The sequence below is a fragment of the Strigops habroptila genome, chromosome 2 (assembly GCF_004027225.2).
Source record: "Strigops habroptila isolate Jane chromosome 2, bStrHab1.2.pri, whole genome shotgun sequence".
In the NCBI taxonomy this organism is placed as follows: Eukaryota; Metazoa; Chordata; class Aves; order Psittaciformes; family Psittacidae; genus Strigops; species Strigops habroptila.
The window spans coordinates 98386495-98412305 of NC_044278.2; the positions used below are offsets into that span (position 1 = coordinate 98386495).

The following is a 25811-nucleotide window of genomic DNA, read 5'->3' on the forward strand; positions in this document are numbered from 1 at the left end:
AGTGGTGACAGTGTTGTCAGCTAAGTTCACCAAGCTAGACCGCAGCAACAAGAACATGTTAGTGGGTATGTCCCTTAGAGGGGATGGTGATGTTGCTGGGCAGAAAGACATTGCCTCCCTATCCCAAGTTGTCCTGGGTTCAGCTGTAACTTATTTTTTCTCCTTCTTAGTAGCTGGTGCAGTGCTGTGTTTTAGACTTTAGCCAGAGAACAACGCTGATAACACACCGATGTTCTTAGTTGTTGCTATGTAATGTTTACTCCGACCAAGGACTTTGCAGTGTCTCATGCTCTGCCAGTGAGGAGGGGCACAAGAAGCCATGAGGAAGCAGAGACAGGACACCTGACCCAAACTAGCCAAAGGGGTATTCCATACCACAGCACATCATGCCCAGTATATGAATTGGGGGGAGTCATCCGGAAGGGCAGATCGCTGATTGGGGCAGGCTGGGTATCAATTAGCAGGTGGTGAGCAATTCTATTGTGCATTACTTGTGTTTATTGTTTTCTTTTCCTTTTCCCCTTTTAGTTTTGTATTCTCTCCCCTTGTTATTTCCCTTGTCACTACTACTACTGGTGGTAGCAGTAGTGGTTTTGTATTACACCTTAGTTACTGGACTGCTCTTAGCTCAACCCATGGGATTTAGATTCTTTCAATTCTCCTCCCCATCCGTCTGGGAGCGGGGCAGGGGGAAAAAGGAGGGGAGTGAGCGAGCGGCTGCGTGGTTCTGAGTTACCAGATTGGCTTCAACCATGACGCAAGTGAAATGTAACAGCTCAGAAACACAAGAACTTTCTGCAGATTTCCACTCTGGTGGTGAGCCAATGCTCCGCAACATTGCCCCAGGCATCAGATTGAGCTAAAATTAAATGATATTTAATTCATGCCCATCTTTCACCACGTTCAACTGTGACCAATCATATTAAAATACAGGAAGTTTGGCAGAATTAAAAAAAAAAAAATCCTTTTAAAACATAGCCTAGCTAACAATTTAGCACTTTCATATTCCTAGTGCTCTTCAGTTTACAGAAAAAAAGTAACCAAAAATGGCTTTATGATAATTATGTTCTGATTAACTTTCATAGTTAACCATAGCAGATGGCCTAGAGCATAGCAGCTGCAGAACTGCTGTACCATACATCTACCAGGTGTATGGATGCATCCAGGAAGAACTGCCACCTGCTCCTGGACCAGAGCAGGACCCTGCTCATCTCTGGAGTTCAGGAACAACGCGGGCTCCTAACAAAGCACTGAAGTAGCTTTTCGCATGCTGAAATTAGGCGCCCATCTTAATTCCATCAGACATTTTACTGTACATACAGACAACCTCCGACGGAGCCCAGCCACCACTTCCCACCCTCAACCTACCCCACCTCGCTGTCAGGCCGGGTGTGCCCGCCCCTTCCGGGAGCAACTCGGAAGCGGCGGAGCGGGCGCGGCCTGATGCGCCGCGGTGGAGCGGATGAGCGGGTCGTGGGGGCCGCTGTGCGGGACGCAGGGCTCCGCGGGAGGCCGGCCGGCAGGTAAAGGCGCTCGGCGTCACGGGTCGGGGAGGAGCGGTCGGGTGGCGGCGGCGGCGGCGGCGGCGGCGGTGGCGGCGGCGGCGGCACCCCCCCTGTGCCCTGGCGGGCTGGGCTCGGCTCGGCTCGGCTAGGCTCGGCTCGGCTAGGCTCGGCGCGGCTCGGCTAGTCTGGGCCGGGCGGGCCGCGGGAGCTGCGGGCCCGGCCTGTGCCCTTAGGCCCGACTGCGGCGCGGCCTTGCGGCTTGGCGCGGGCCGGCCCTTCCTGGCTGACGGCTGCGGTCCGTGGCTCCAGCCGGCCGCCCTCCGTCCTCTCAGGTAGGCCCGTGTCCGCGGAGATGCGGTTGGCTTGGCTGTCGGCCTGGTGGTGCTCGGCGGGGCGGCCACAGCAGAGCCTGAACGGATGGGGCTGCCCGCCCCTCGCCCATGCACCTGCATCTCCGCTTCGCCTGCAGCCGTGCTAGGGGCTCTCGGTCTCCCGCTCCCAACACTTGGCTTCAGCCTGCGTCGTGTCGGGAGCGGAGAGGCGGCTCGGGAAGCAGCTGGCCCGGAGGGTGGCGGGGATGGACGCCCCCCAGGCCATTGTGTGCAGGCTCCTTTCCCCCGCCACCTCGACATCTGCCAGGAGCCAGCAGGTTTCAGCCACCACTCCCTGTGGTGGTTTTTTCCTTTCCCTTCCCCCTCCACCCCCCAATTGAAATTCGTTCCACGCTGAAACAGCCGAGTAAGGTTTAGGGATGTCTCAGGTTGCAGACATATGTCATCTGGAATCTAGGAAGGTGTTTACTAAATCCAAGGCTGGTGTGGAATGTGGCTGCAACAGAAATATTTCTACAAATTAAAATTATACATAGTGGAATTTCTTGAGTGAACATTTCAATTATAGTGAGGCACTGTAGTGTTCAAGTGTGAAAATAAAATTGACTTGAATTTTCAGATCTCTTGCTTGGGAATGGTGTGAAGAACAGGATTTGAAGGTTGGGCTTTGAGCTAGTTTTTTCATCAGACAACTATCTAACTGAACTTAAAAATGAAATGGCATAGGGACATAGTATCTGAGGGCAAGAACATCTAAAGAAGGTGCTAGTGCTGCGCAAATTTTATTCAGCTCATAATTGACAGCCTACTGTGAGTTAGTATTAATCTAACATCTCAAAATAGTGCTAGAAGGCACCGCTAGTGGAGGTAGTGTTGTCTGTGGAATAATACCTCCATAAAAGCAAAGTAAGAAACCTCATAGGGTATGCTAAATATTGTGGCTGCTTGTCATTAAATATTCTATCATTGTATGCATCTGTCGATGTGGTATTTGAGGTGGGTATGTCGACTGCTGCAGAAGAGAAAGAGTATTTGGCTATATAATTTCAGGTATATACTTATTGTTATTTTACTGTTTAATATAACTAACATAAAATGTTTGTGCAGAGTAGTAATAGTCATTAGAATAGGAGCCTCTGCACCGAATGGAACTTTTTTGTTTCGCCTTTTGGAGGGAAGGATACTATGCAAGTGAGATTTAAGTACAATTAACCACTGCAAGTGCTGTATTTAAATAAAATGCTTATTTAGTTTCTTAGTGATTTATTATCTCCTTTATTTTTTTTTTCAGTACCCCAAGTGTGACCATAAGATATGATTCTTTGCCTGCTGTACGAATCTTCTTAAGTACTTTTTTTGCCATTTGGTCACCTGGCTTCAACTACAATGGTAAGTTGTGATTCAGAAAATATATTTTCAGATCCTTTTGCTCTAATCTGCCAGCTGCCTGGCTTATGAGGAGAATGCCATTAATGTTCAGCATTTTCTAAAAAAAATTGAAATTTTGCTTGTTACTTCTGAGTTCTGATGTTTGTTTTTTCAGGGATGTCTTCATAGCTTGTGAGTACTGCTAAACACTTAGTCACTGACCAGTGCTTCATAGGAGTTATCATATAAAGCGAGTGGTGTGTTTTCATTTAGGACTGATGTTACACAGTCGAGTATGTATAAATCCTGCCTCCATGTAGTAATTATTCTATTCAGAGGTTATAATATTACCATGTATTTTCACTTAATGTCAAGCAGTCAGTGAATTGAATGTCTGAAATCATGCAGTTATCCACTAGACTTGTATAGAAAGCATGAGTGTTTGACATTTTTGTATTAAAACCCTAGACACTTGGAAGTTCAAATGTTCCGTAGCAGCAGGTTCTAATGAGCAGTAACATGTTGTTAAGTGCTGGGGTTTTTTTGGTGGGTTTTTTTTTTTTTTTAAGAACAGGTAAGAAATTTTGTATTGGCGACACTGGAGATGAATGGTAGAAGGCCTGAACTTACTTGCTGTATATTTCTTTGTTGTTACTGTAGTATTTTTCCTCCCCTGAATTCTGTTCTAATGTATGAAATAACTGGTACTGCCATGTATTGGAGATGGCTCAAATGCCTTCTGTTCCTTGAGGTTCAAGTAAAGGTATTTGCTTTCGTGAACAACTGATAGGGGCGGTTTAAACTGGGGAAACACAAACATATGTGGGAAGAAGTACCTATTAGAAATATTTCTAAGCTTTACTGGAGAGTGGAGGATTCTCCAAAACACTTCTCTGGGGTTTTTTTCAGTAGTGTAGCCTATTTAAAAGGTTCTGGCTGTGGGGTTTAATGTGTAGGTTGTTTTTGAATAACAGAGTTTTTTACTACTATTAGTGCTTCTCACAAATACATTCTTAAGGACTTTATTCACCTGCCACTGAAGTGAATGCATTGCTTCTCTTGACTTAACCTGGAGTTGAATCAAGCCCTTTCATTATTCTAAGACTTCATAATTTAGCCAAAAGCTTACAAACGCAGACACTTGGTAGTGGGATTAATTACTGTTGATGCAGTTACATGAGGTTTCAGCTGCTAAGTTTAGTATGTGCCAAAGAATGTTTGATCCCATCTTCTAACTATAAATCCATATCAGTAGTAATAGAGTTTTTGTGGTGTTTTTTATCTATGAGGATGTTTAAACAGTTAATATGATTTCTAAAAAAAGTTTGTAATTATTGCAGCAACAAGCTTTAGAACTGGCATTGGATCGTGCAGAGGTAAGGAATAGCTCAGTTATCTGTTTGCATATAATATATTGGTCTCATATATAACTATTAAAAATAACTATTGCATTTTTATATTTCTTCTGAAAAGCAGTAGAGGAGCATGTTAAGTAAATATATTGTGTGTAAGTAATCACCCATACATATAACGCTGGTTTTGCAAAATTCTCACTAAAATTGCTATGTCATGTATTTGTCTCTTACCTGTTGTACGGAGAACATCATCTGGTACAGTGATGATAGGCTATGCAGGACTTCAGTTTTATCCTTTTACACCAGCAAATCTGTGGTCTGTGAAATAAGCAGAGCTGTACAGAGACAGCAGGCAAAAACATGGCAAAATCCTGTTAGTGTTTTTAGGGGTAGCCTAGTTAGAATGAAGAGGCAAGTGCCTTCACATTCATGTTCTTTCATGCTGACATCTGATACAATGTTTGTCTTGAATCCTATCATGGGAAATACATGTTTCTGTGGGAGAACCTCTCTTCACTGAAATTCTGAACTACACTGTTAGTCAAAGTATTTCAGACAAACAATAGAGATTTGGAAAAACTTTGTTAGAATATAAGCTACGTTTAATGTAGGACATCTTTTTTTAATTTTAATATTTAATGTACATGAGTTGTATTTATAATACATGGCTCTATAGAGAAAACTGTAAATGCAACAGAGAAGGGGAAAATTAAACTTGAGTTGGTTTTGTTGAGGAGTACTTGATTTGTAAACGTTGTTGAGCTAGTACGCATAAATTTGATTGTATCTTAGCGTGTTAACTTCAGTATGCTACCATGTTAACTGCAGTAGTGTTGTTTACTACTGTAATTACAAACCATAAATGTAGAATGAAGACTGTGTGTGCAACTCGTGCTGTAGCCATGAACCGTTGTGTTTCACAGCTAAACTGCGCTGTGTTCTTGTTGATGACTGTAACGTACATTATATCATGTTTAGTACTCTTTTGAAACAGTTATGTGCCATATCAGTTAATTACCTTCTGTATAATGGAATGCTCTCTGGTAGTGATCTAAAGTTGCATGATACCTAGTATTAATTTCTTTGTAATATAAGTGGGGTTTTTTATTTTTTCTTCTAGTATATCATTGAAAGTGCCCGTCAGAGACCTCCCAAAAGAAAATATTTATCCAGTGGAAGGTAGTAAAGAGTTTCAGTATTTAGTTTTTAAATAGCATTTCTTTTTAATTTTGGTTACATTTTAAGGTGGTTTTTTTATTTCAGAAAATCTGTATTTCAAAAACTCTATGATTTATACATAGAAGAATGTGAAAAAGAGCCTGAGATAAAGGTAAGTGGAAATTGCTAAGAAGCTTTTTATTGCTGTCTAAACAGACAAGTTCAGAAAATACTTTATTTCCCTTAATTCCTTTGTTAAAGAAAGAATAAACTCTGGTTACTGTAGTAGTTACCTAAAGCTAAGACTACAAGAGAAACAATTATTATGACTTTTGTGGACTAAACTGTGTAATTTAATAATACCATCTTTGTTAAGTTTTAAATAAAAGCAAGGTCATGGGAGGGCCAGTGACTACCTGGTAACCCTAAATCTGCTTTTGAAGGTAATAAAGTTGAATGCTGCCAGAGGATTGTAGAGATTGTGCTCTTGAAATGCTTATCTATATATGAAAAGAGAATTTCAAATGAATGGTCTAGAATGGAGAGAAATCCAATCCAAAATGGGTGTTATAATATGAATAGTAAGGCCTGCACTGGCTTGACTGACCTGTTTGTTCTGACTTAATCCTGTTTCGCTAAAGTCAGTTGTGGTCAAGTTCAGGGCCAGTGTCAATGCCATGTGTAGCGTTGTCAGTATCACTGTTTCAGAATCAATTGCTTAGCATGACTATTCTTGGTGTTCATAGGGAAGACCAGATTTTCCACAAAGTACTAATTAATTATTCATCCTCTATTATTCCAGTCTGCCCGGTTTATTACTTCTCAGCATCTCTTCTGATTGTGCACATGCACACTACAGAGAGGGGGCTGATTTTCTAGAGTAATTTGTTTCATTTGGACTCTAGTGTGCAGCATTCCTGTACCTAAAAGTTGAAAGAAATAAAAATCAAACCAGTAATTTTGGAAGCAGTATTAAACATGAATGTGGAAACAGAGCTGGTCTTTGGGCTGGAAGTATCTGTGTCAGGCAGGTAAATCTGAGGAGCTCAGCTGGAAAAAAAAAAAAATAAAAAAAAATTCAGTTTTGGTATCAGTTTTGGTCATGGTTTTTTTGTCCTTGATTGATCTATAATGGTGATGAATGATGTGCAGCTGGATGTATTTGGGATATTGTATAAAGCATCATATTGCATGCACTTTTCTGTTTTTGAAGAAGATATAGCACATTTGCATGTATAGGGTGAGGAAACAATTGACTGTAAGAATGCACTTTGCTTTAAAGTTAACTTCATCAGGGTGAAGCAAGCAGACTTTGTTCAGATCACGGTATTCCTGAAGCTTGATCCACAAAAACTTACCTAAGGTGTTACTTATGAAACTGAAAAGTTTTCTTGCCTCCACTGCTGCGTGGTCCTTGTCTTTGAGCTGCATTAGTACTAGTGTCTGGCATGCCAGCCAATAGCGTAGTATACGTAGTTATGAGTTTCAGTCTTCTTTCAGGACCCAATTTTGGTCCAGCCAGGCCACACACATCTTTAGGCTTCAGTTTATTCCTTATATTTTGTTAACCAAAAAATGATGCTTCAAGTTGGGTTTTATTTTTCAGTCAGTATCTACAAAACTCTGCTTTGCTTTTTCTGCTTTTTCAGTGTTTTGTTCTTTCAGTGTTTTGCATTGTTCATTAATTTTCAAATAGTTAATAGTTCTGTTGAAGTTGTGACAAAATTGTACCTTCCAAGGTGCATCTTCTGTGCATAAACCACCAGCATAAAGTGGTGCTGGGGTTAATGAAACATGCCCAAAGTCAAGGGAAGAACCCAGGGTACTTGTTTTAGGCTTCTACTTCACAGGTACTATGAATAGCTACAAGAGATTTTTGTTTTGTTTTGGTTTGGTTTGGTTTTTTTGTTTTATGGAGGTGATCTGTTTATTTAAAGGTTTTTGACCAACTTTTCAGTCATAAAGTGGGAAAATCAATTGAAGATTCAGCGTTAGTCATCAGAAGTAAAAGGAAGCACTTGCGCCTTCTCTGTGCTGTCTCCCAGCCATCACCCAGTCACTGTGGTGCATGTTCAGGAGGGAGAAGTGCTGCTTTTCTGTGGATGAAGTCAGAGAGGGTTAGGAGTTCTAGCTGATGTAACAGAGCAATATATCTGGCCTGTTGCTTGGTATCTGAACTCAATATACTGCAGTGAACACTTAAGAAATATAATACATGTCAGGCCACTCCTTGATCTTTAAAATCTTTCCAGACCAGACCTGAACTAATGCTTAATATCAGCTCTGACCTACTATCTCTAATAGCCAGCTCAAAGGAGAAAGCTGATTTTTGTAGTCATAAAAAGTTTTCATGCTTAGTGAAATGTACTTATTGAAATGTTTGTGCTTAAAATGCTGATTAACTCCAGTGTCTTGGAGAGGCTTTATATTTTAAAATGTGCTTAGAATATGTCTTGAGAAATTCAGGTCATACAAATGCAGTGTCAGAAATGTTCTTAGCCCTGTGTGATTGTTGTCTCCTCCTGGCCAGTCTTCCCTCTTCAACAACCTAACCTCCAAAAAAAAACCAAGCAAAAAACCCCAAACTGTAACTGGCCAACTATTATTGAGCAAAACTTAAAAAAAAAAAAAAAACAAACAAACAAAAAAAACCCCAACCAAACAAAAACAAATCAACAAAAAAACCATAAACCAAAACAAAAAACCAAAAACCAACCAAACAAAAAAAAAACACAAACAAAAAACCTAACCAACTAATATGTCATGCACTATATAAATTTTTATTAGAGTCATGTGATTAACTCATTTTAATTACATTTACAATGGAATTACCATTATATATTTTACTTATTAGATGTTTAAGGAGCAGAGGCTTTCTATAAAATAAATCTTGTGGCAATTTCTTGCATGCATAGACAAATTTCTGAGGGAAAAAGATTAATTGTTTATTTAGAAATTCTGTGAGTGGTTACTAGTCACTGTAAATTATTCAGTTCCTGTATTTTCAATGGAATAATGCACTAATTAAATGATCCTTTTTCTTCACTTTCGAAAACAGTAAAGTTGGATTAGAGATGTTAACATTATTATTAGTAACAACTTTTAGAAGCAGTATTGATTCTGTCCTAGTGATAGAAGAATGGAATTGCTTTTTTAATTGCCTTTTTTATTTTTAAATACAACTTTAGCATAAATAATTTGTTCTTAACCTCTCCTACGTAACCTGATGATCCTTTTTTAAACCAACTCTTCCAGAATTCTCATATTCCTTTCTTCCTAATGCCATTGCATAAGTAAATATGAAAGTATTAATCTGTCCAACATTGGGGAAAAAAATACAAAAACTTTTCCATTAAAAGATGACAATATCTAAATTATTAAGAGAAAAGATGTCAGAGTAGTTGAGTGTTGCCTTTGTTCTCAAATGGCATTTGCTGTACCTCAGGCTGCTTCATACTGGGTCTTAGTAAAAGCCCAATAGTTTTTTCACCTACTCAGCGATGTGTCTGAAAATTGAAGCAAGGCATGTACAGTCTCCTGGCTTGAGGTACATTGGGGAGTGGTTAATAGAAGTTTTAACTGAAGAAGGTTTTTCATAACAAGCTGCATCTGCAGAGTCCTGTGTGGAGAATTTGCTTTCCTGAGCAGTCTCTGTTGTTGCCATGACATGTTTTCCCCATCACTCCTCCTTCTTCAGTTCTTTCCCCCTTAGTTCTCCAGGATTTATGTGCTATTTTGACCTTTTTTTTGTGGTAGTGTCCATGATTTCTAAACTGTAAAAGCCAGTAAGATGTAGTCACCATTATTTATGACACATGGGGAAAAGTTAACTTTGGGCAATGGTTCTAAAACTGCATAGCAGGAGATGGAAGGGTTTTCCTCCTTTTTTCCTCTGCATATCTGGTAAAATTATGTGTTGCATTATATTGCTGTGGGATTTAGGGTTTTGTTTTCAGTATGTTTCTCTTAGTTTGTTCCCTTATAAGTAATGATTCTGCTTTCTATCTTCTCAGTATCTCTGGAAGGGTAAGTGTGATCAAAAAGAAATAGCCCGGTTCTGCTTAGTTGAGTGTATGTGAAATGAGTAGTTTGGCAGGGTTAGTAGCACGCTAGGGTTAACTTGCAGTGAATGGCTCCACCCAGACCTGGTATTCAGCTTTGAAATCTAGCCTCCAACCAGAAAGTAGAAAACTCTGAGGTTTAGAATTCATTGGTTTAAATTCTAAATGTTTAAATTACTAGGATGTATATGGGGTCTTTGAAATATACTAATTAATTAAAAAAACCCTCTCTTACACGTGGAAAAGATGGTTTTTACAGTTAAATAAAGGAATAGTCTCTGCAGCTGCTGGATCAGATATCAGCAAATACAGACAAGGCAATTCAATTAAGAAAGCTTCCAAATGCTATAATTCAATATTTTAATGCTAGAAAGAAGTATCTCCATCTGTTAGGAGTATTTGAAAGTACTAAATGTTTTTTTTTTCTATTAAAAAACAATGTGTATAAATGATGTGTGTAAATGATGCTCATAGAAATTATAGGAATTATAGTGCACTGCAGATTTACAACATTGTAACTTAGACTTATTTTTGTTAACTGTGTCTCTGGACTTATAATTCAAGGTGGGGTAATTTAATTGAATGGGTTTTTAAAAAAAAGTCTGTGTGTAAGTATGTATAATAATACACAATGTACGAACTCTGCTGAATACAGTCCAATTAAATTTAAGTGGGGTTGTTTAGATATATACTTCATCATTAATCTAAATAGTACTCATATTCTAGCAATTGTTTTTATTTCTACTGATTACTTGATAGTATTATGTTCATGAGCAATGTTTACTTCTAAAGCAGAAGCTGAGGCGAAATGTGAATTTACTTGAGAAGCTGGTTATGCAGGAGACGTTGTCATGCCTGGTAGTGAACCTCTATCCGGGAAATGAGGGTTATTCACTTATGCTCAGGGGAAAAAATGGTTCAGGTAATATTTTTGCTCTTCAGTTTTTAAAAATACTCAGTATGCTCTATAAATAGTTAGAATGTGTTGTTGCTTACATGTAATTGTTTTACTTGTAGCGTAATCCCCAAAACAATGTAACCAAAAACCATCAGTAGTTGAACTAAAAATTTACATAAAGCTGTGAGGTGCTCAGAAACAGTCTCTAATGGTGCAACGTAAATCGGTACATATGGGTCATTTTAATAGCCTTCCATTCTCTTATATCCCCTTAGCTTCCTGAGTTGCTTATCAGAGCTACTCTTGCTTCACGTTCCTTCAGTCAAATTGTTTCTTCCAGAAACAGATGTTAAAATTAATACTATGCAAAAAAATTGCCTGTTTCAGTAGGTTTCCACTGGCCCTGCTTTTTCCTGTGGCAAGCTTGTTTTAGATTTCACACTGTTGATGTCTGAACTTGAAGGGCAAAAGAACAGCAGTATGTTTTGTTTCAATTCAGATTCTGAGACCATCCGGCTGCCTTATGAGGAAGGAGAGCTGCTTGAATATTTGGATGCAGAGGAACTACCACCTATTTTGGTTGACCTTTTAGAAAAATCTCAGGTTTGAAAGTTTTGTTTTCAAAAACAAAATTTTTTTTTAGATAGACCTTGATTTTGGTTTTTTTTGTTTTGTTTTTTGTTGTTGTTGTTGTTGTTGTTTTTGACTGCTTCACATAGGTGATTCCAACTAGACATAAACCAAATGTGCATTTGGAACTGTAATATTTAGTGCCCCAAGTAAATATTTTATTGATATATAGCAAAAAAAGATACTGGCGAGAAAGGGATATAAGAGGGAGTGCTTTGGTTAAGGCTGCCAAACGACTTCAACTTTATGCTCTAGCAAAATGTCTTTTGTTCTTTGTCATTATGAAATATTTGGCATGGGGATTTCTTACAACTACATGCTGGCATATGCAAAAACTACATTTGAAGCTTGTATTTTGGATATGTCTAAGTATGTAGTAAAGACCACTGGTCTGACAAGATTAGTCATTAGTTTTATTCATAGTATTACTGAATTTTATATGATACAATCAAACTTCTTTTTTGGAGGCAGGGACTGAGGCAGCTTGGTAAGTATTTTTTTTTTTACAAGTTGGTTTTTTTGTTTCAATTAGGTTAACATTTTTCATTGTGGATGTGTCATAGCAGAAATACGTGACTATAGGCAGTCTGGTAACATGAAATCTCCAACATACCAAAGCAAGCACATTCTTTTGCGTCCGACAATGCAGGTAAGAAGTTTTTTAAGTCATCCCTCAGTGTTGCAGTAGTTCCTAGACTGGGTATGAACTACTGTTGAACATATGTTAAGAAATTTTATTATTTAGTTGAAAGCTAATTACCATTATGTCTTCTTCCTCAGACTTTAATTTGTGATGTGCATTCTATAACAAGTGACAACCACAAATGGACACAGGTTGGTGTCATCGTTTAAGCCCAGCCGGTAACTCAGAACCACGCAGATGCTCGCTCACTCCCCTCCTTCTTCCTCCCCATGCTCCCAGAGGGATGGGGAGGAAAATCAAAAGAATGTAAATCCCACAGGTTGAGATAAGAACAGTCCAGTAACTAAGGTGTAATACAAAACCGCTACTGCTACCACCAATGATAATAATGATAAGGGAAATAACAAGGGGGGAGAATACAATTGCTCACCACGCGCCAAATGATACCCAGCCCAACCCAAGCAGCGATCTGCACCTTTTGGCTAACTCCCAGCAGTTTATATACTGGGCATGATGTTCTGTGGTATGGAATACCCCTTTTGCCAGCTTGCGTTGGGTGTCCTGTCTCTGCTTCCCCTCCTCCCTGGCAGAGCATGAGACTGAGAAAGTCCTTGGTCAGAGTAAACATTGCTTAGCAACAACTAAAAACATCGGTGTTACCAGCGTTGTTCCCAGGCTGAAAGTCAAAAACACAGCACTGCACCAGCTACTAAGGAGGAGAAAAAATGACTGCTATAGCTGAACCCAGGGCAGTGGGTTAGCAGTTATTGCAGAACTTTACAGTGATGTGTTAAATGCACAATGAAATACAGAAAAATTATATAAATTATTTTTTTAATCTTGTAAACAGAACTGGTTTTTTTTTTTTTTTTTTTTTTATTATTAATTCATACTGTCAGTGATGTGCGTAGTGGTGCATGGTACATGTTCCAGAGAGCTGCCAAATTAACTTGATAGCATCTTCCCAGAAGATGCCATAGAAAACAATAGGATTTGCCGAAAGTTTTGTAGAATGACCTTTTTGTCATTCTGCATTACCAAAAATTACTGGAGTTACTCTAACTAATTTACATTACTGAAGTCACCTTCAGCAATCAGCCCCAGAAGAGCAGTTGAAGTCTAATGATACAGTTGCTCCTCTAGCTTCATTTTGCTATTGATACTGTTACAATAAAGAGAATTCTAATTAGCTACAGTTGTACAGTTTTAGTTCGTTAAATGCTGGATAGCATGGTGTACTTGATGTGCTCATTTGTATTTCAGAGCCACAACCATGCTCAAATCTATTTCAAATTGTAATCTAAAGTCCCAGGTAGATCCTCTCTATGACTGTCAGTCCATCAATATGAATGACTGACAGATAATGGATTTCATTGCTACTAGTACTGTGTTTAAAACAAAAAACCAAACAGAACACGCCCCCTACTTTGGGATGTCACCAGAAGAGGAGGTGACAAGTGCTGAAGAGGCCCCACCATATAATGAACTGTCAGAGAGTGAAAAGCCACTAGGATTTATTTTCCTAGTGGAAACCTCACCCAAAACTCTGTAACTCCTTATAATGGTTAGTGATTCTTAACTGTTGACTGTTTTCTTTTGTTGACTATCAACCCATCATTTTTTTACTTATCTCTAAAATAATGTGCACATAGGTAGATATCAACTTAATTAGTGTAAAAGTCTTCATATTTTTTACATTTATTAATAGCTGTATATATTACAGGAGGACAAACTCCTACTTGAAAGCCAACTTATTCTGGCTACGGCAGAGCCTTTGTGTCTTGATCCTTCAATAGCAGTGACCTGTACTACAAATAGACTCCTGTACAACAAGCAGAAGATGAATACTCGTCCCATGAAACGGTAGTTTTCAGTGCAAAGCATGTTGAGACTTTCTTTGCAATTTTATGGAGTCATTCAAAGAAAAATATAAGTAATGCTTTATGTGAAAATTTTGCTGCTCATATGCAATATCTACTTAAATATTAGGAATATGAGGAACAGTCAAGAAATTATATCTTATTTTTGTGTGCTCGGCATTGTACTCTTTCAGTTAGTAGTAGATAGTATAATATGCTTATTTTTGTATATCAAAAGAATGTGTATATAATTTTTGTAACATAAACATTATGTTGCAGTTTTGATTTTTGTCCTTTTGGCGTAATTCAGATGTAAACTGAGTCAGGTGGCAGCTCAGTAATGTAAAATATATAAATAGATATGTTGTATATTAGTCTCTGATTTGTTAAAAGCTATGTGCAGGTTTAATCGTAAAGGAGAAATCGAGGGAATTATTTATATGCTTGACGTTCAGGCTAAACGAAAGTGTAGGCATATGAGAATCTTAGAAACTTAAAAGTAATGTGGAATTTACTATATGTAAAACACTGAAACTGTTTCACTTTTGTGCATGGTTGTTCACTTTTTTACACAAAAGCTTGAAATGGTTCACATTTGTTCTACCAGGAGTTGCTTTCACTCTCTAGAATTAAAGTGGTCTGTCAGAATTACTGAAATATTTAAAACTAGATTTGCATTGAAATGCTGTGTTAACATACAACCAGTGAGTAATGCCTAAAAAAGTATAAATAATGACATTGATCAAGCTGTCTTTAAAATTAGAGCTTGGTGATCAACAAATGTTCTACTAGAATAATAGCCAAAGGTGTTAAATGAATGTCCAGAACAGCACTAATGTACCAGTAGGTTTGGCATGAGACAAAGAATGGAGGGTAGTTACTGTGTTTATAACCTTGTAATTACATAAGCAGAAACCTGTGAAAATATACAAATATTTTAAGCTTGACAACTTCAGTGAGTTACTCATTTGGACAATGTACTTCAATTATGCATTTAAAAAATAACCCCATACTTAGTGCTCAAACACATGAACAGGATACTAGTATTCTTAAAAAATTTAAAGTAAAGAGTTTGAGTCATACAGTGTAATCCAGAAAGGCATTTTAAAATTAGTATTTCAAACACTAAGTACCATTTCCCTGCATATTTTTGTTTGTGCATAGGCGGTGGGGAATTTAATTTTGATGGTTTTCCAAGCTTACCTGTCATTTTAACATAGGTGCTTCAAAAGGTACTCAAGGTCGTCTCTGAACAGACAGCAGGAAGTAGCTCACTATTCAGCTCCACCTCAGCTCAGGCTACTTGACTACTTGCAGAAGAGAAAGGAGAGGAAAGGAGCCCAGCAGTATGACCTCAAAATTTCTAAAGCTGGAAATGTAAGTGTTCTGAGACATTGGTTAGCATACTTCTAGCTATTTATTTAAAAAACTTAATGTATTAATACTGCTTTTTCATCCTACAGTGCGTAGATATGTGGAAACAGAACCCTTGCTACTTGACTGCACCTTCTGAAGTGGACGTAAGTCTAGTTATTACTATTAGCAATTATTAGCAATTGTGTTGAACATTGTATTGTGTGAAGAAGTGACCAAAGAGTATCTAGTGTCAAAGAATGACCTTTAAAAGATGGGAATGACTTTAAGATTTTTAAATTATTTTTCTTTACTGTGACATCTAAACACAAGCTAAGCCACATTGGAATACATTGCAATTTTAATGTGATAGTTTGGATGAGATAAACAATGTGAACAGACCATGCAAAACAAATACACCATTCCACATTGCAGGCAGTGATTTAAATCTGTATTCTTAAGCCATGTTTCGCACTTTGATAAAGTTTAACATAGCAAATATGGTGTAACAGAATAAACGTAAAGTTCTGGAGGTTCCACAATTTACTTTCTTCTGAATGCATAACACAAAGAGGGGATGTTGTACAAAGCTCTCATAGTCTGTTTCTTGCACTCGCTTTTTAAGAATACCATGTCAGCCACTGTTAAAAACAAGAAACCGTGCTAGATTGACTCTGGCCCAATACAACTATTGTTCGTTCTTTTCTGATATCTTGATTTTCTTTAAGGTGGAAAAGTATGCCAAAGTGGAAAAGTCTATCAAGCCTGATGACTCGCAACCAACTGTCTGGCCAGCACATGTGAGTAGTTTAGACCCTCAGCCAAATTTCTCTCTCTAGTTAAAATGCCTCCTATTTCAACAAAATCAAAGTAATGAGGAAATAATCTTCCCTCCCCCAATTTAATCTTCCATGAGTTATATAGACACAGAAAGATTATTACAGATACTTGTAGCTTCATACAGTGCAGTATGCATGTGATTGGTCTTGTAATTTCCTCAGGTTTTCCAGAAATACAAGGAAAAGCAACTTTAATATCAAGTAACATGTGCTGTTGCTATATAGTAAAGAAAGCATAATAATTTACAGAAAGTAGTACTCTGATCCACAGATTACTCAGATACTCAAAGACTGATGGAAAAGAGCTTCAGTTAAAATCAAAATGTTACATTTGGAAAGATTAAGTAATATTAAATACCTTTTAAAAAACTTTCTGCAATGTTTAAGTTGAGCCTTAAGATCTTTGGCATAAAATATGTGATTTGGTAAGAAGTAGTCATTTAATATAGTTAGCCATAAATTAATTATTTCTTTGCAATTTTAGAGGCAAGATACTGTCTTTATTAACAGCATGATGCCTTTGTAATTGCATATTGGCAAAAAGTAATATGTTCCCATAGACTTTAATCTTCAGCATTGTACTTGGAACATTTTTTTGCATTGTCATAATTTGTATAAAACTGTTTCTGTATATGTTTACTCAGTCTGCCTTGGGTTTGCAATAGTTTGGTATTTGTAAAAGAAGATAAACTCTCTTTCTTCTCATCCTTTCAGATTTTTTCTTAAATCATTTTCAATTTATATAATGCACCCTTTCTTACAAAGTGTTACGTACCTTTCTTAGAGAGTGTTTCTTACTGTAGTGTATAGAACTAGCATATTTTACTGTCTTTTTCTGTTATTACTTGCTTAAGACTTACGTGGTTATTCTGTCTTTTTAGGAAATAAAAGATGATTATGTGTTTGAATGTGAAGTTGGTAATCAGCTTCAAAAAACAAAACTGACCATTTTTCAGTCTCTTGGCAATCCTTTGTACTATGGTAAAATTCAGACACTCAAAGGTGATGAAGAAAATGACAACCTATTAACTCCATCACAGTAAGTTACATGTTCTTTTAAACTGTGCTGTGACCTGGTACATGAAGGAAGACAAATATTATTTCTCATTTTCAGTCATAAATATACTCCAGAGCTAGAAACCTAAGAGTTTTGTTTGAAAAATTCATCTAATGAACAAAATTAAACCAAAACAAAAACTATATTCAACCATCATATCTTAAATATACTTCTATGTTAAATCTGCATGTGCTTTTACATTAAGGATATATTGTAAAAACCAAAACCAAATAAAAAAACCCAACATCGACACCAAAAGACCAACTCACTCAAATTGTGGAGACACTGTGAGACATTGTTACCACTCTTTTTCAGTATTACTCATAAATTTGATTGTTGTCAAAATTTGCCTGATGCCGTGAAAACATAAGACTTGATTATGTTATGTTTACCCTTATGCAGAGAAATTTAGGCTAAATAAAGGATGAACAAAAACATGAGCTCCTAATAAGCTTCATCATTTTGAATTGTTTTGAGTCTGCTATTGTTGCCTGTGGTTGTACAAAAATTCTCTGTTCTTGCCTCTTTTTGTTGTGTGTACCAGATTCTTTGTATGGAGGAATCTGTGCAGCAGAATAAGCCCCATAAATTTCAGTAAGACAAAGATCAGTGAGCCTGAGCACTTTTTGGTTCTGTTAATAAAAGTTATTTTGATTTTCATAGAATCATAGAATGGTTCCTAAAGCTCACGTAGTCCAACCCCTCTGCTATGGGCCAGGGACACCTTCCACTAGACCAAGTTGCTCAAAGCCCTGTCCAGCCTGGCCTTCAACACTTCCAGGGATGGGGCAGCCACAGGTTCTCTGGGCAAGCTGTGCCAGTGCCTCACCACCCTCGGATGAAAGAATTTCTTCCCAATGTCTAATCTAAATCTACCTTCTTTAAGTTTAAAGCCCTTGCCCCTTCTCCTATCAATCCTTGTAAAAACGTCCCTCTCCAGCTTTCTGGTAGACCCCTTTTAGGTACTGGAAGGCTGCTATAAGGTATCCCCTGAGCCTTCTCTTTTCAACTTACTTATTAAAATCTTAAAATTTTCTTTATGCTCAGGATGTTTTATCCCTCGACTGAGCTGTTTACTGTTTGTTTCTATACTGCTGTGGTTTAACCCCAGCTGGCAACTAAGCACCACTCAGTTGCTTGCTCACTTCACTACTATCTGTCTCCCCTGACTCCCCCACCCCCCGTGGGAGGAGGGAGAGAACTGGAAAGGTAAAAGTGAGAAAACTCATGGTTTGAGATAGTTTAATAGGTAAAGCAAAAGCTGCATACACAAGCAAAGCAAAACAAGGATTGCATTCACCGCTTCCTACCTGCAGGCAGGTGTTTGGCTGTGGTGGTTTAACCCTGGCTGGCACCTGAGTACCATACAGCCACATGCTCACTGCCATCCTCAGTGAGATGAGGAGGAGACCTGGGGGGAAGTAAAACCTGTAGGTTGAGATAAGAGCAGTTTAATAATTAAAATAAATTATAATACTAAGGCTAATAATAACAATGAAAATGGAAATAACAAAAAGAGCGAGAGAGAAAACAACAAAAGCAAAACCAGACAGCAGTGATGCACAACACAACTGCTCACCACGTGCTGACTGATACCCAGCCTGACGGGAGCAGCAAACAATTCCTTCCGGATAACTCCCCCCAGTTTATATACTGGGCATGATGTGCTGTGGTACGGAACATCCCTTTGGCTAGTTTGGGTCAGGTGTTGTGTGTCTGCTTCCTCCCAGCTTCTTGTGCCCCTCCTCACTGGCAGAGCATGAGACTGAAAAGTCCTGGATCAGAGTAAGCATTACTTAGCAACAACTAAAAACATCGGTGTGTTATCAGCATTGTTCTCAGGCTAAAGCCAAAACACAGCACTGTGCCAGGTACTAGGAAGAAAATTAACTCTACCCCAGCTGAAACCAGGACACGGTTATCTCCGGGAAAGCTGGGCTCCATCATGTATAACAGTTACTTGGGAAGACAAATAACTCCAAATGCCCCCTACTTCCTTCTTTCCCCAGCTTTATATGCTAAGTATGATGCCATATAGTATGGAATATCCCTTTGGTCAGTTGGGGTCAGCTGTCCTGGCTGTGTCCCCTCCCAGCTTCATGTGTACCCCCCCCACACGCTCACTGGTGGTGTGGGGTGAGGAGCAGAAAAGGCCTTGACTCTATGTAAGCACTGCTCAGCAGTAACTGAAACATCCCTGAATTACCAACACTTTTTCACTATAAATTGGAGACATCGCCCTCTATCAGCTAGTGTGGAGAAAATTAATTCTGTCCCAGCCAAAACCAGCACACATACTTAGTAGTGATCTTCCTAGAATAGCAGTGCTAGCTTATAATTGTGTAATAAGGTGGGGAATTAAAAGGATTTATAGGTGTTAAATGCTTCACGTTTTTTTTGGAAATCACTGCTCTAGTCCATTATTTTTAAGACATTCGGCGTTTGGACTAGATGATCTCCAGAGGTCCCTTCTAACCCTAACAATTCTGTGATTGCCAGTTGAAGTTCATTAAAATTTGGGTATTTCTTCATTAGAAAACTGTGTCATGTAAAGTGAAAGGCTTAGAATATGTTTTTGTTGTTCTACTATAAAGTGTGGTGGTTTTTGTTTTTTTTTTTTTGAGCTAGAGAGAAGGTCTGTGTTTAGAAAAAAAAAAAATCACTGAAGTAGTAAGTTTGCAAGCCATAAGTATTACACAAAAGAGAAATGCTTATTTAGGAGTTCCGGAAAATTGTGAGGAATTGGAACTTGCATAAGTGAAGTCAAGCAATGGAAATGAAATGTTTGTTAAAATATTACAGGTGGGGCTGTTTTTGACATACAGGACACTTAAGTATATGTTTCACTGTCAGCATGTTGATATGTTAATTTATACATAACTTTTCCCTTGTACTTTTATAGTAGCAATTCTGTAGCAGTTACTTCTTTTTTTTCATTTAAAGCATAAAATATAAAACTTCCATTTTCTACCTTTCGTAGATAATTTACTGTTACTTGTAAAGGAGACTGTGTGTGTGTTGTATATATAGCTATGAAGCCACATTAGTAATTCAAGTACTAAATAATAACTCAGTCCATTAAATGGATACAGTATCTCCTATATTTTCAGAAGATCTGAAAGAAGAACAGCACTGACGTTTATTCTAAGTTTTGTGGTTATAAAAACATATTCTTTTAATCCAATTCATGACTGAAAATGTATTTTATATTTTACATTTCAGGTTTCTTATTGGTTCCAAGACTGATGCTGAAAGGTAAGTTCATACAGTATGTACAACCATATGGCTTGATGCCAAATTGATTTTGTTCTTTCTAGCCATTGTGACTACTAATGTTATGGTTATGGAAACAAATGCAGAGCAGATGAAGAAAATAAGAGAAATTAATAATCATAAGAAGTAGAATATAGTGTGCAGTTTCTGTATTTAACAAGCAAGGAAAAAGAGAGAAAAACAAACACGTGAATACAGCTTATACCTAAATTTCAAGCATGTTGTTAGCTATTTGCACAGGTAATAATAAAATTCTGAGAGCACTTAGCAGGAATTTCGTCTTGACATTTTGTATGGTAAATTACCAGTCATGGAAATAGTTCATTTGAACTTTTAAGTGTAATCTAGGACTTAAGATGTATACAACTTATTTTTGTGTGTTGTGCATGACTTGATTCAGCTTTCTTAGAGAAACAAGTAACAAAACAGTTTTCCAGTATATATGAGTTGTAGAATGATTAGGAGTAGCAACTGTGGGATAACAAGCAGCAAAGTAAATATTTCCTCGGATATTTGTGTGTGCATCACATAGATACCTGCATTTGTGTATGCGGGCACAGAACCTTTAAAAAGCAATCTCTGTTCCACCTCCCCATTTATGTGCCAGGCAGGGAGATGAGTCCTTGATTTGGTCAAAAACCAATAATAAGGTTCATTTTAATAGATAGTTTTGATCAAGAAACTCTTTGGTTGTATTTTCTCCTTCCTCCTTCGTGCTAATAAAGACTTCTGTTGTGTGTGCTGTAAGCTGAATTGGGGGATTGGTTGGCTGAAAACTAAAACAATAATACAGGGATCTAGTTTTAACTGGGATTTATTTCCTAATCATGTTTGTTACTGGATTCCACAGATCCTGCTGTCAGGATAAGCAGTTGGGTTTTGGGGACTAGGGCAAGAAGAAACAGTAGAGGAGGAAGGAGGGCAGGACCACCTTTTTGAGCACACAGTGTTTTATTACTCTGATACCACTTTAAGGCCTTCTAAAATCAAATTGCTGAAAAACGTACACTTCAGCCTTTCTTCTGCCGTGTGTCTTGGGCCCTTGCTCATGTCTGCATTAGTAACATGGCACATATTGAATCAGCGCTATACCAAAATAAAGCGTAGTTCATAGCATTTAGGTGTAAGCTAATGGAATATTCCTGCAGTTTTTCACTGAGTTTCAGTCTGCCAACAAGACAGTGACAATAAGTGACAACAAGCCTTCACCTTGATTTTTTAAATATGTAAGGTCACTCTATATTCTGCTCATGTTTGTGAAACAGTATTCCCTCAACTTGGTTCTTTCAGATTAATAGCGATATAGTATTTGATTTGGTAGAACAGTATTTTAAACTTGTTTGCCTGATGCTATTTATGCTTTAAATTCCTGGATGCATCATTGCTCATTAGTTTCATAGAATAAGACCTAGTTGTCCTGGTGCTCAGAAGAGTGATCACTTCTGCTGAGATAAGTGGTTCTTGGATGTTCATTCAGAATGGACCTCTTCATTTATCCCTTGCTTTCAGAGTCCTCATCCGACATAGGCCTCAAGTTAAAGGAGGGTTGACTGTTCCCACAGGGAGCGTAAGCAGAGAGGATACAGCTTTATAAAAGATCCTCAACCCTTGTAAAGGGAATGGGATCCTCATTGACTGGCATCTCAAAGAATTGCAGTTGCTTTTGGGAACTGTTCTGTCTGCTGTTTTACATACTCCTCCAAATAGGCATCAGGAAGAGACAGTGATTAAAGGAAAAGTTGAAACAGAATAAATCTAAGAAAAGTGTTCAGGAACATCATGTAGAAAGATATATTTTATATATGTGCATCTCTATATAGTTATATACTTCTGTGTAAAATATATATTATGTTACGTGTAACATTTGACTGGGTAACATACACAATTATGTGCTTACATATATATATATATCTACTTGGAAGTTCAAAGTTGTTAATATCTTTGTACTTGTTGTTTGTTTCAGAGTGGTGAACCAGTATCAGGAGTTAGTACAAAATGAAGCTAAATGTCCTGTGAAAATGTTTCATAATTCAGGTGGATCAGTCAATCTTAGTCATCTTTCTCCAGGGAAGGAAATGGAAGTGAGTTTATCAAGCCATACAATTCTTTCATTTGCACTCGAGTATTAGAATAATTTTTGCTTTGTCATAATCATTCAGTGTGAGTATATTGGGAAAGTTAGAGGAAAGCACTTTCGTTTTCACTGTTCAAATGTGTCTTTTAGCTTTGCATGTCCATCCGTGTCCCCTCCCCAGCGTATGGTATAGTTAGCTCCAAGGTTTTGCATTTTCCCATGTTCAAATGAACCTTTCACAGAACAGTATAGTAAAATGCAGCTATGGGTTATGTTTTATAGGTCAGTAAACATAGAAGCAGATGGTGTAGCTGAACTTCTTTTCTTTTATTGCTAGAAATTATTAAAACTTTCTCTTCACTTCGAGGACAAAAACTTTCCCAAAATACCCACCAAAAACCCCAACACCAAAAACTTTAAAGTGCATATGTTTACATGCACAAATTCCAGTAGGAATTCCTGCATTCCTAGATTTTCATGCCTGTTGGCATTGCCTTCTTTTTCACTTGCTACTTCTGGCTTTGTTGGTCAGATTCAGTACTCTAGCAGTGAGCTGTATTTAGGGCTCCAACTAGGAAATGAATTTTGTATCCGTTGGTCTATTTTCTTTGCTACAGTTTTCCCTAGAAACATGTAGAGGGAGTGTCTCTTATCACTGAGAATCAGCAGAAGCTAAGCTCTCCAAAAAGGTTCTGCACAGTGCTGAATGTTCTGATTTGTTAGCTTATGCACATCTAATTTAGTCTTCGGCATTGAAATATTCCATTCACTATACTGACAGCCTCATTTTCTAGTTTCAGCAGTTTTACTTTCATTTACAGGATACCTGCTGTATAGGTAAATATATATAGACTAACTGTAAACGTGTTTTACTGTTGAGTCAGCTCATCAAAACACTGTTTTTATGGTGTCAGCTATTGAAATGATGGATTCAGGGTCTGTTGTCAGTGACTGAGAAATACAGATTTGATTAGCCGAAGTTAATTTATGTTCAAACAACCTGATAAGTAGGTCATAAGAACAAACAAAAAGGGAGCACCTTTCTTCTGAAAAGATCAGTGAAGTTCTGATCCCATGGAAGTTAATGGGAAAATGTATATTGACTTCCATGCATTCAGAATTTTCCTGAATGTACTTAAATGTACTCTTTGAATCAGGAAATCTGATCCTGTTCTCTGAATCCATCTTGGTTGTAAATGGCAGATATATACAGATGGTGAATAAATGAAATTATGTAATTTTTCAAGTAAGACCAAATTGTCCTTTTACTTAAAGTTCATCTGTCACTCTGCATTTGTGAAAATTACTAGGAAGGATTTCAGAATTGCAGACAGAAGTGAAACTCCTTAATTTTTTTTTTTCCCTTTTTTTTTTTTTTTTTTTTTTTGCTTAGTTTAAATTTTACCTGCATTTTCAAGCTGCTTCTTGATGGTAAGCATGTTATCTAAAGAGAGTCTTCAGTCATAGGTTAAGTTTTTAAAATACATTAAAAAAAAATCTGAAATGTTTGAAGGTAATTTTGTCATGGCTGAGAAGTCTTAATACAAATTAATTTAATTGTCTTTTCTGTCAAATATGTGGAAGTTCACATTATTGCTGTGGTAGTGTTAATTTCTCCTTCCTCCTAGCAGCCAGAAAGTATATCAGGCTCTGTTCAGTCTTCAGTATTGGGCAAAGGTGTAAAACACCGACCTCCTCCCATCAAATTACCTTCAAGTTCAGGAAGTAGCTCTTCAGGTAATTACTTATTGACTTGGGCATCTCCTTTTCATGTGTTCTGCCTGTTGTAAAATGACATCATATCCCTTTAGTAAAGATTTAATTAAAAAAAGAAAATAAATCATTATCTTACCTGTGAAAAAAGCATAATGTTTTTGATTTCTGATTATATTGTTCACAAAATTGTGTCCTAACAAATACTTGAGTTAACAAGTATCACAGTATCACAAGTATCACAGAACAATAATGTATTTTAATTATGCTTTTTCAGGTAATATTTTTAGTCCGCAACAGTCAAGTGGCCATCTAAAATCCCCAACTCCTCCTCCTCCTTCTAAGCCTCCTGGTCTTTCTCGGAAACAATCTATGGATCTTAATCAAGTTAGCATGCTCTCTCCAGCTGCCATGTCTCCTGCAAGCTCTTCACAAAGTGAGTCACGACCTAAATTCTCCATTAAATCTTAGGCTTTTGCATAAATGCTTCCTGAGATAAACTACTTAACCTGTGGAATGACGAAACTTAAGTGTACAGTGTACCCTAAATTGTATAAGTTGTGCAGCCTTAGGCAGGTCTCTTGTTCACTGTATGTATTTTATGTTTATTGTAACTGTGTTCGTTTTTTCTGTATATATGTATGCACCCTCTGTGTATACGTTTTAATACATTTTATGCAATTAGTATGATCTCATTTATGCAAGGCTGATAGATGATGTGATGAGATAAAATTCCAAAGTGTAGCTTTTTTTCCTCCAGTGTAAAAACAGTATGTTAGATCAGTTTGCTTTTACATAATTTAAGCATCTGTTTTTTTAAATGTTATAGGAGCTGGTGCAGTTGTATCTCTATGTATGTATATAATCTGATCAGTCCCAAGGTGGTGATACAATAAACAATAAGATGATTTTTTAACAACACTCCTGCACTGTTTTACAAATCATTGCTGATTGCAAGTGTGGTGGTGATGCTGCTGCTGATAGCACCATATTCTCAGGTGTTAAAATGTAAATTTCAATAAGTGACATCCTAGTTTAAGTATTATTAACACTGACAGGATCATTGTAATCATAGCTATAGATCATAAACACTTTTTAAAATATGTATGTGTCTTGAGACATTTCAAGAACAGATTTGTACAATGAGAAATCAGAGCTGCAGTTTTTCAGGTTTTTATGAATAATTGTATACTGCACATTCCAGTATTCTGCACAGTATTATAATACACTTTTTGCATTAAATAATTTAAAATCTGGATAGCTCAAAAGGTGTAATTTTTCTGCCTTCTTGTTTTGCACAAAGAAAAAAAGAAAACTTATAGAAGTTTTCTTCTAATATATTGACTCTGTTTTTATGTTAGTGCTATGAATTGTGTAAATCTGCTGCACACAGTTGTTACTTTAAGGCTCTGGTCACAACATTCACATTTACTTCCTTTCTTTCTGCAGGACATGAAAGCTAAAAAAAGCCCAGAAAAAAAAAAACAAAACAAAACAAAACAAAAAACACCTCAAGCTTTTGGGGTTTTTTGTTTTTCTATTGATAAACTGTGCTTACTGCATCCACAACAAATTATACAACAAGTTATACAATCTACATTTAAGCAGAAGGAATTACACATAAACTTTTAAACAGGCAGTATTATCCTCTGGTTATTAAATATTTAAAAAAAAGGTTTTATTTGGTCAAAAA

The 25811-nt window shown here is 37.4% G+C and overlaps 1 protein-coding gene across 17 annotated transcripts in view; it reads left to right on the forward strand.

Moving 5' to 3' along the window:
* Positions 1–1401: 1401 nt before the first annotated feature.
* Positions 1402–25811, forward strand: part of SUPT20H (SPT20 homolog, SAGA complex component) — a 35494-nt gene continuing 11084 nt past the window's right edge. For 7 of the 17 annotated variants that reach the window (XM_030477670.1, XM_030477675.1, XM_030477665.2 and 4 more), the window contains exons 1-18: positions 1404–1523; positions 3129–3226; positions 4546–4581; positions 5681–5739; positions 5824–5890; positions 10572–10701; positions 11177–11280; positions 11840–11956; positions 12088–12141; positions 13674–13813; positions 15030–15186; positions 15273–15329; positions 15891–15962; positions 16883–17040; positions 20281–20313; positions 22295–22412; positions 24034–24142; positions 24396–24554. In XM_030477670.1, the coding sequence (XP_030333530.1) occupies positions 3224–3226; positions 4546–4581; positions 5681–5739; positions 5824–5890; positions 10572–10701; positions 11177–11280; positions 11840–11956; positions 12088–12141; positions 13674–13813; positions 15030–15186; positions 15273–15329; positions 15891–15962; positions 16883–17040; positions 20281–20313; positions 22295–22412; positions 24034–24142; positions 24396–24554 (1573 nt within the window). In that variant the 5' untranslated portion in view covers positions 1404–1523; positions 3129–3223. Of the gene's footprint in view, positions 1524–3128; positions 3227–4545; positions 4582–5680; positions 5740–5823; positions 5891–10571; positions 10702–11176; positions 11281–11839; positions 11957–12087; positions 12142–13673; positions 13814–15029; positions 15187–15272; positions 15330–15890; positions 15963–16882; positions 17041–20280; positions 20314–22294; positions 22413–24033; positions 24143–24395; positions 24555–25811 lie in introns of all 17 variants that reach the window. The other 10 variants (XM_030477674.1, XM_030477666.2, XM_030477673.2 and 7 more) reach the window with 4 other exon arrangements.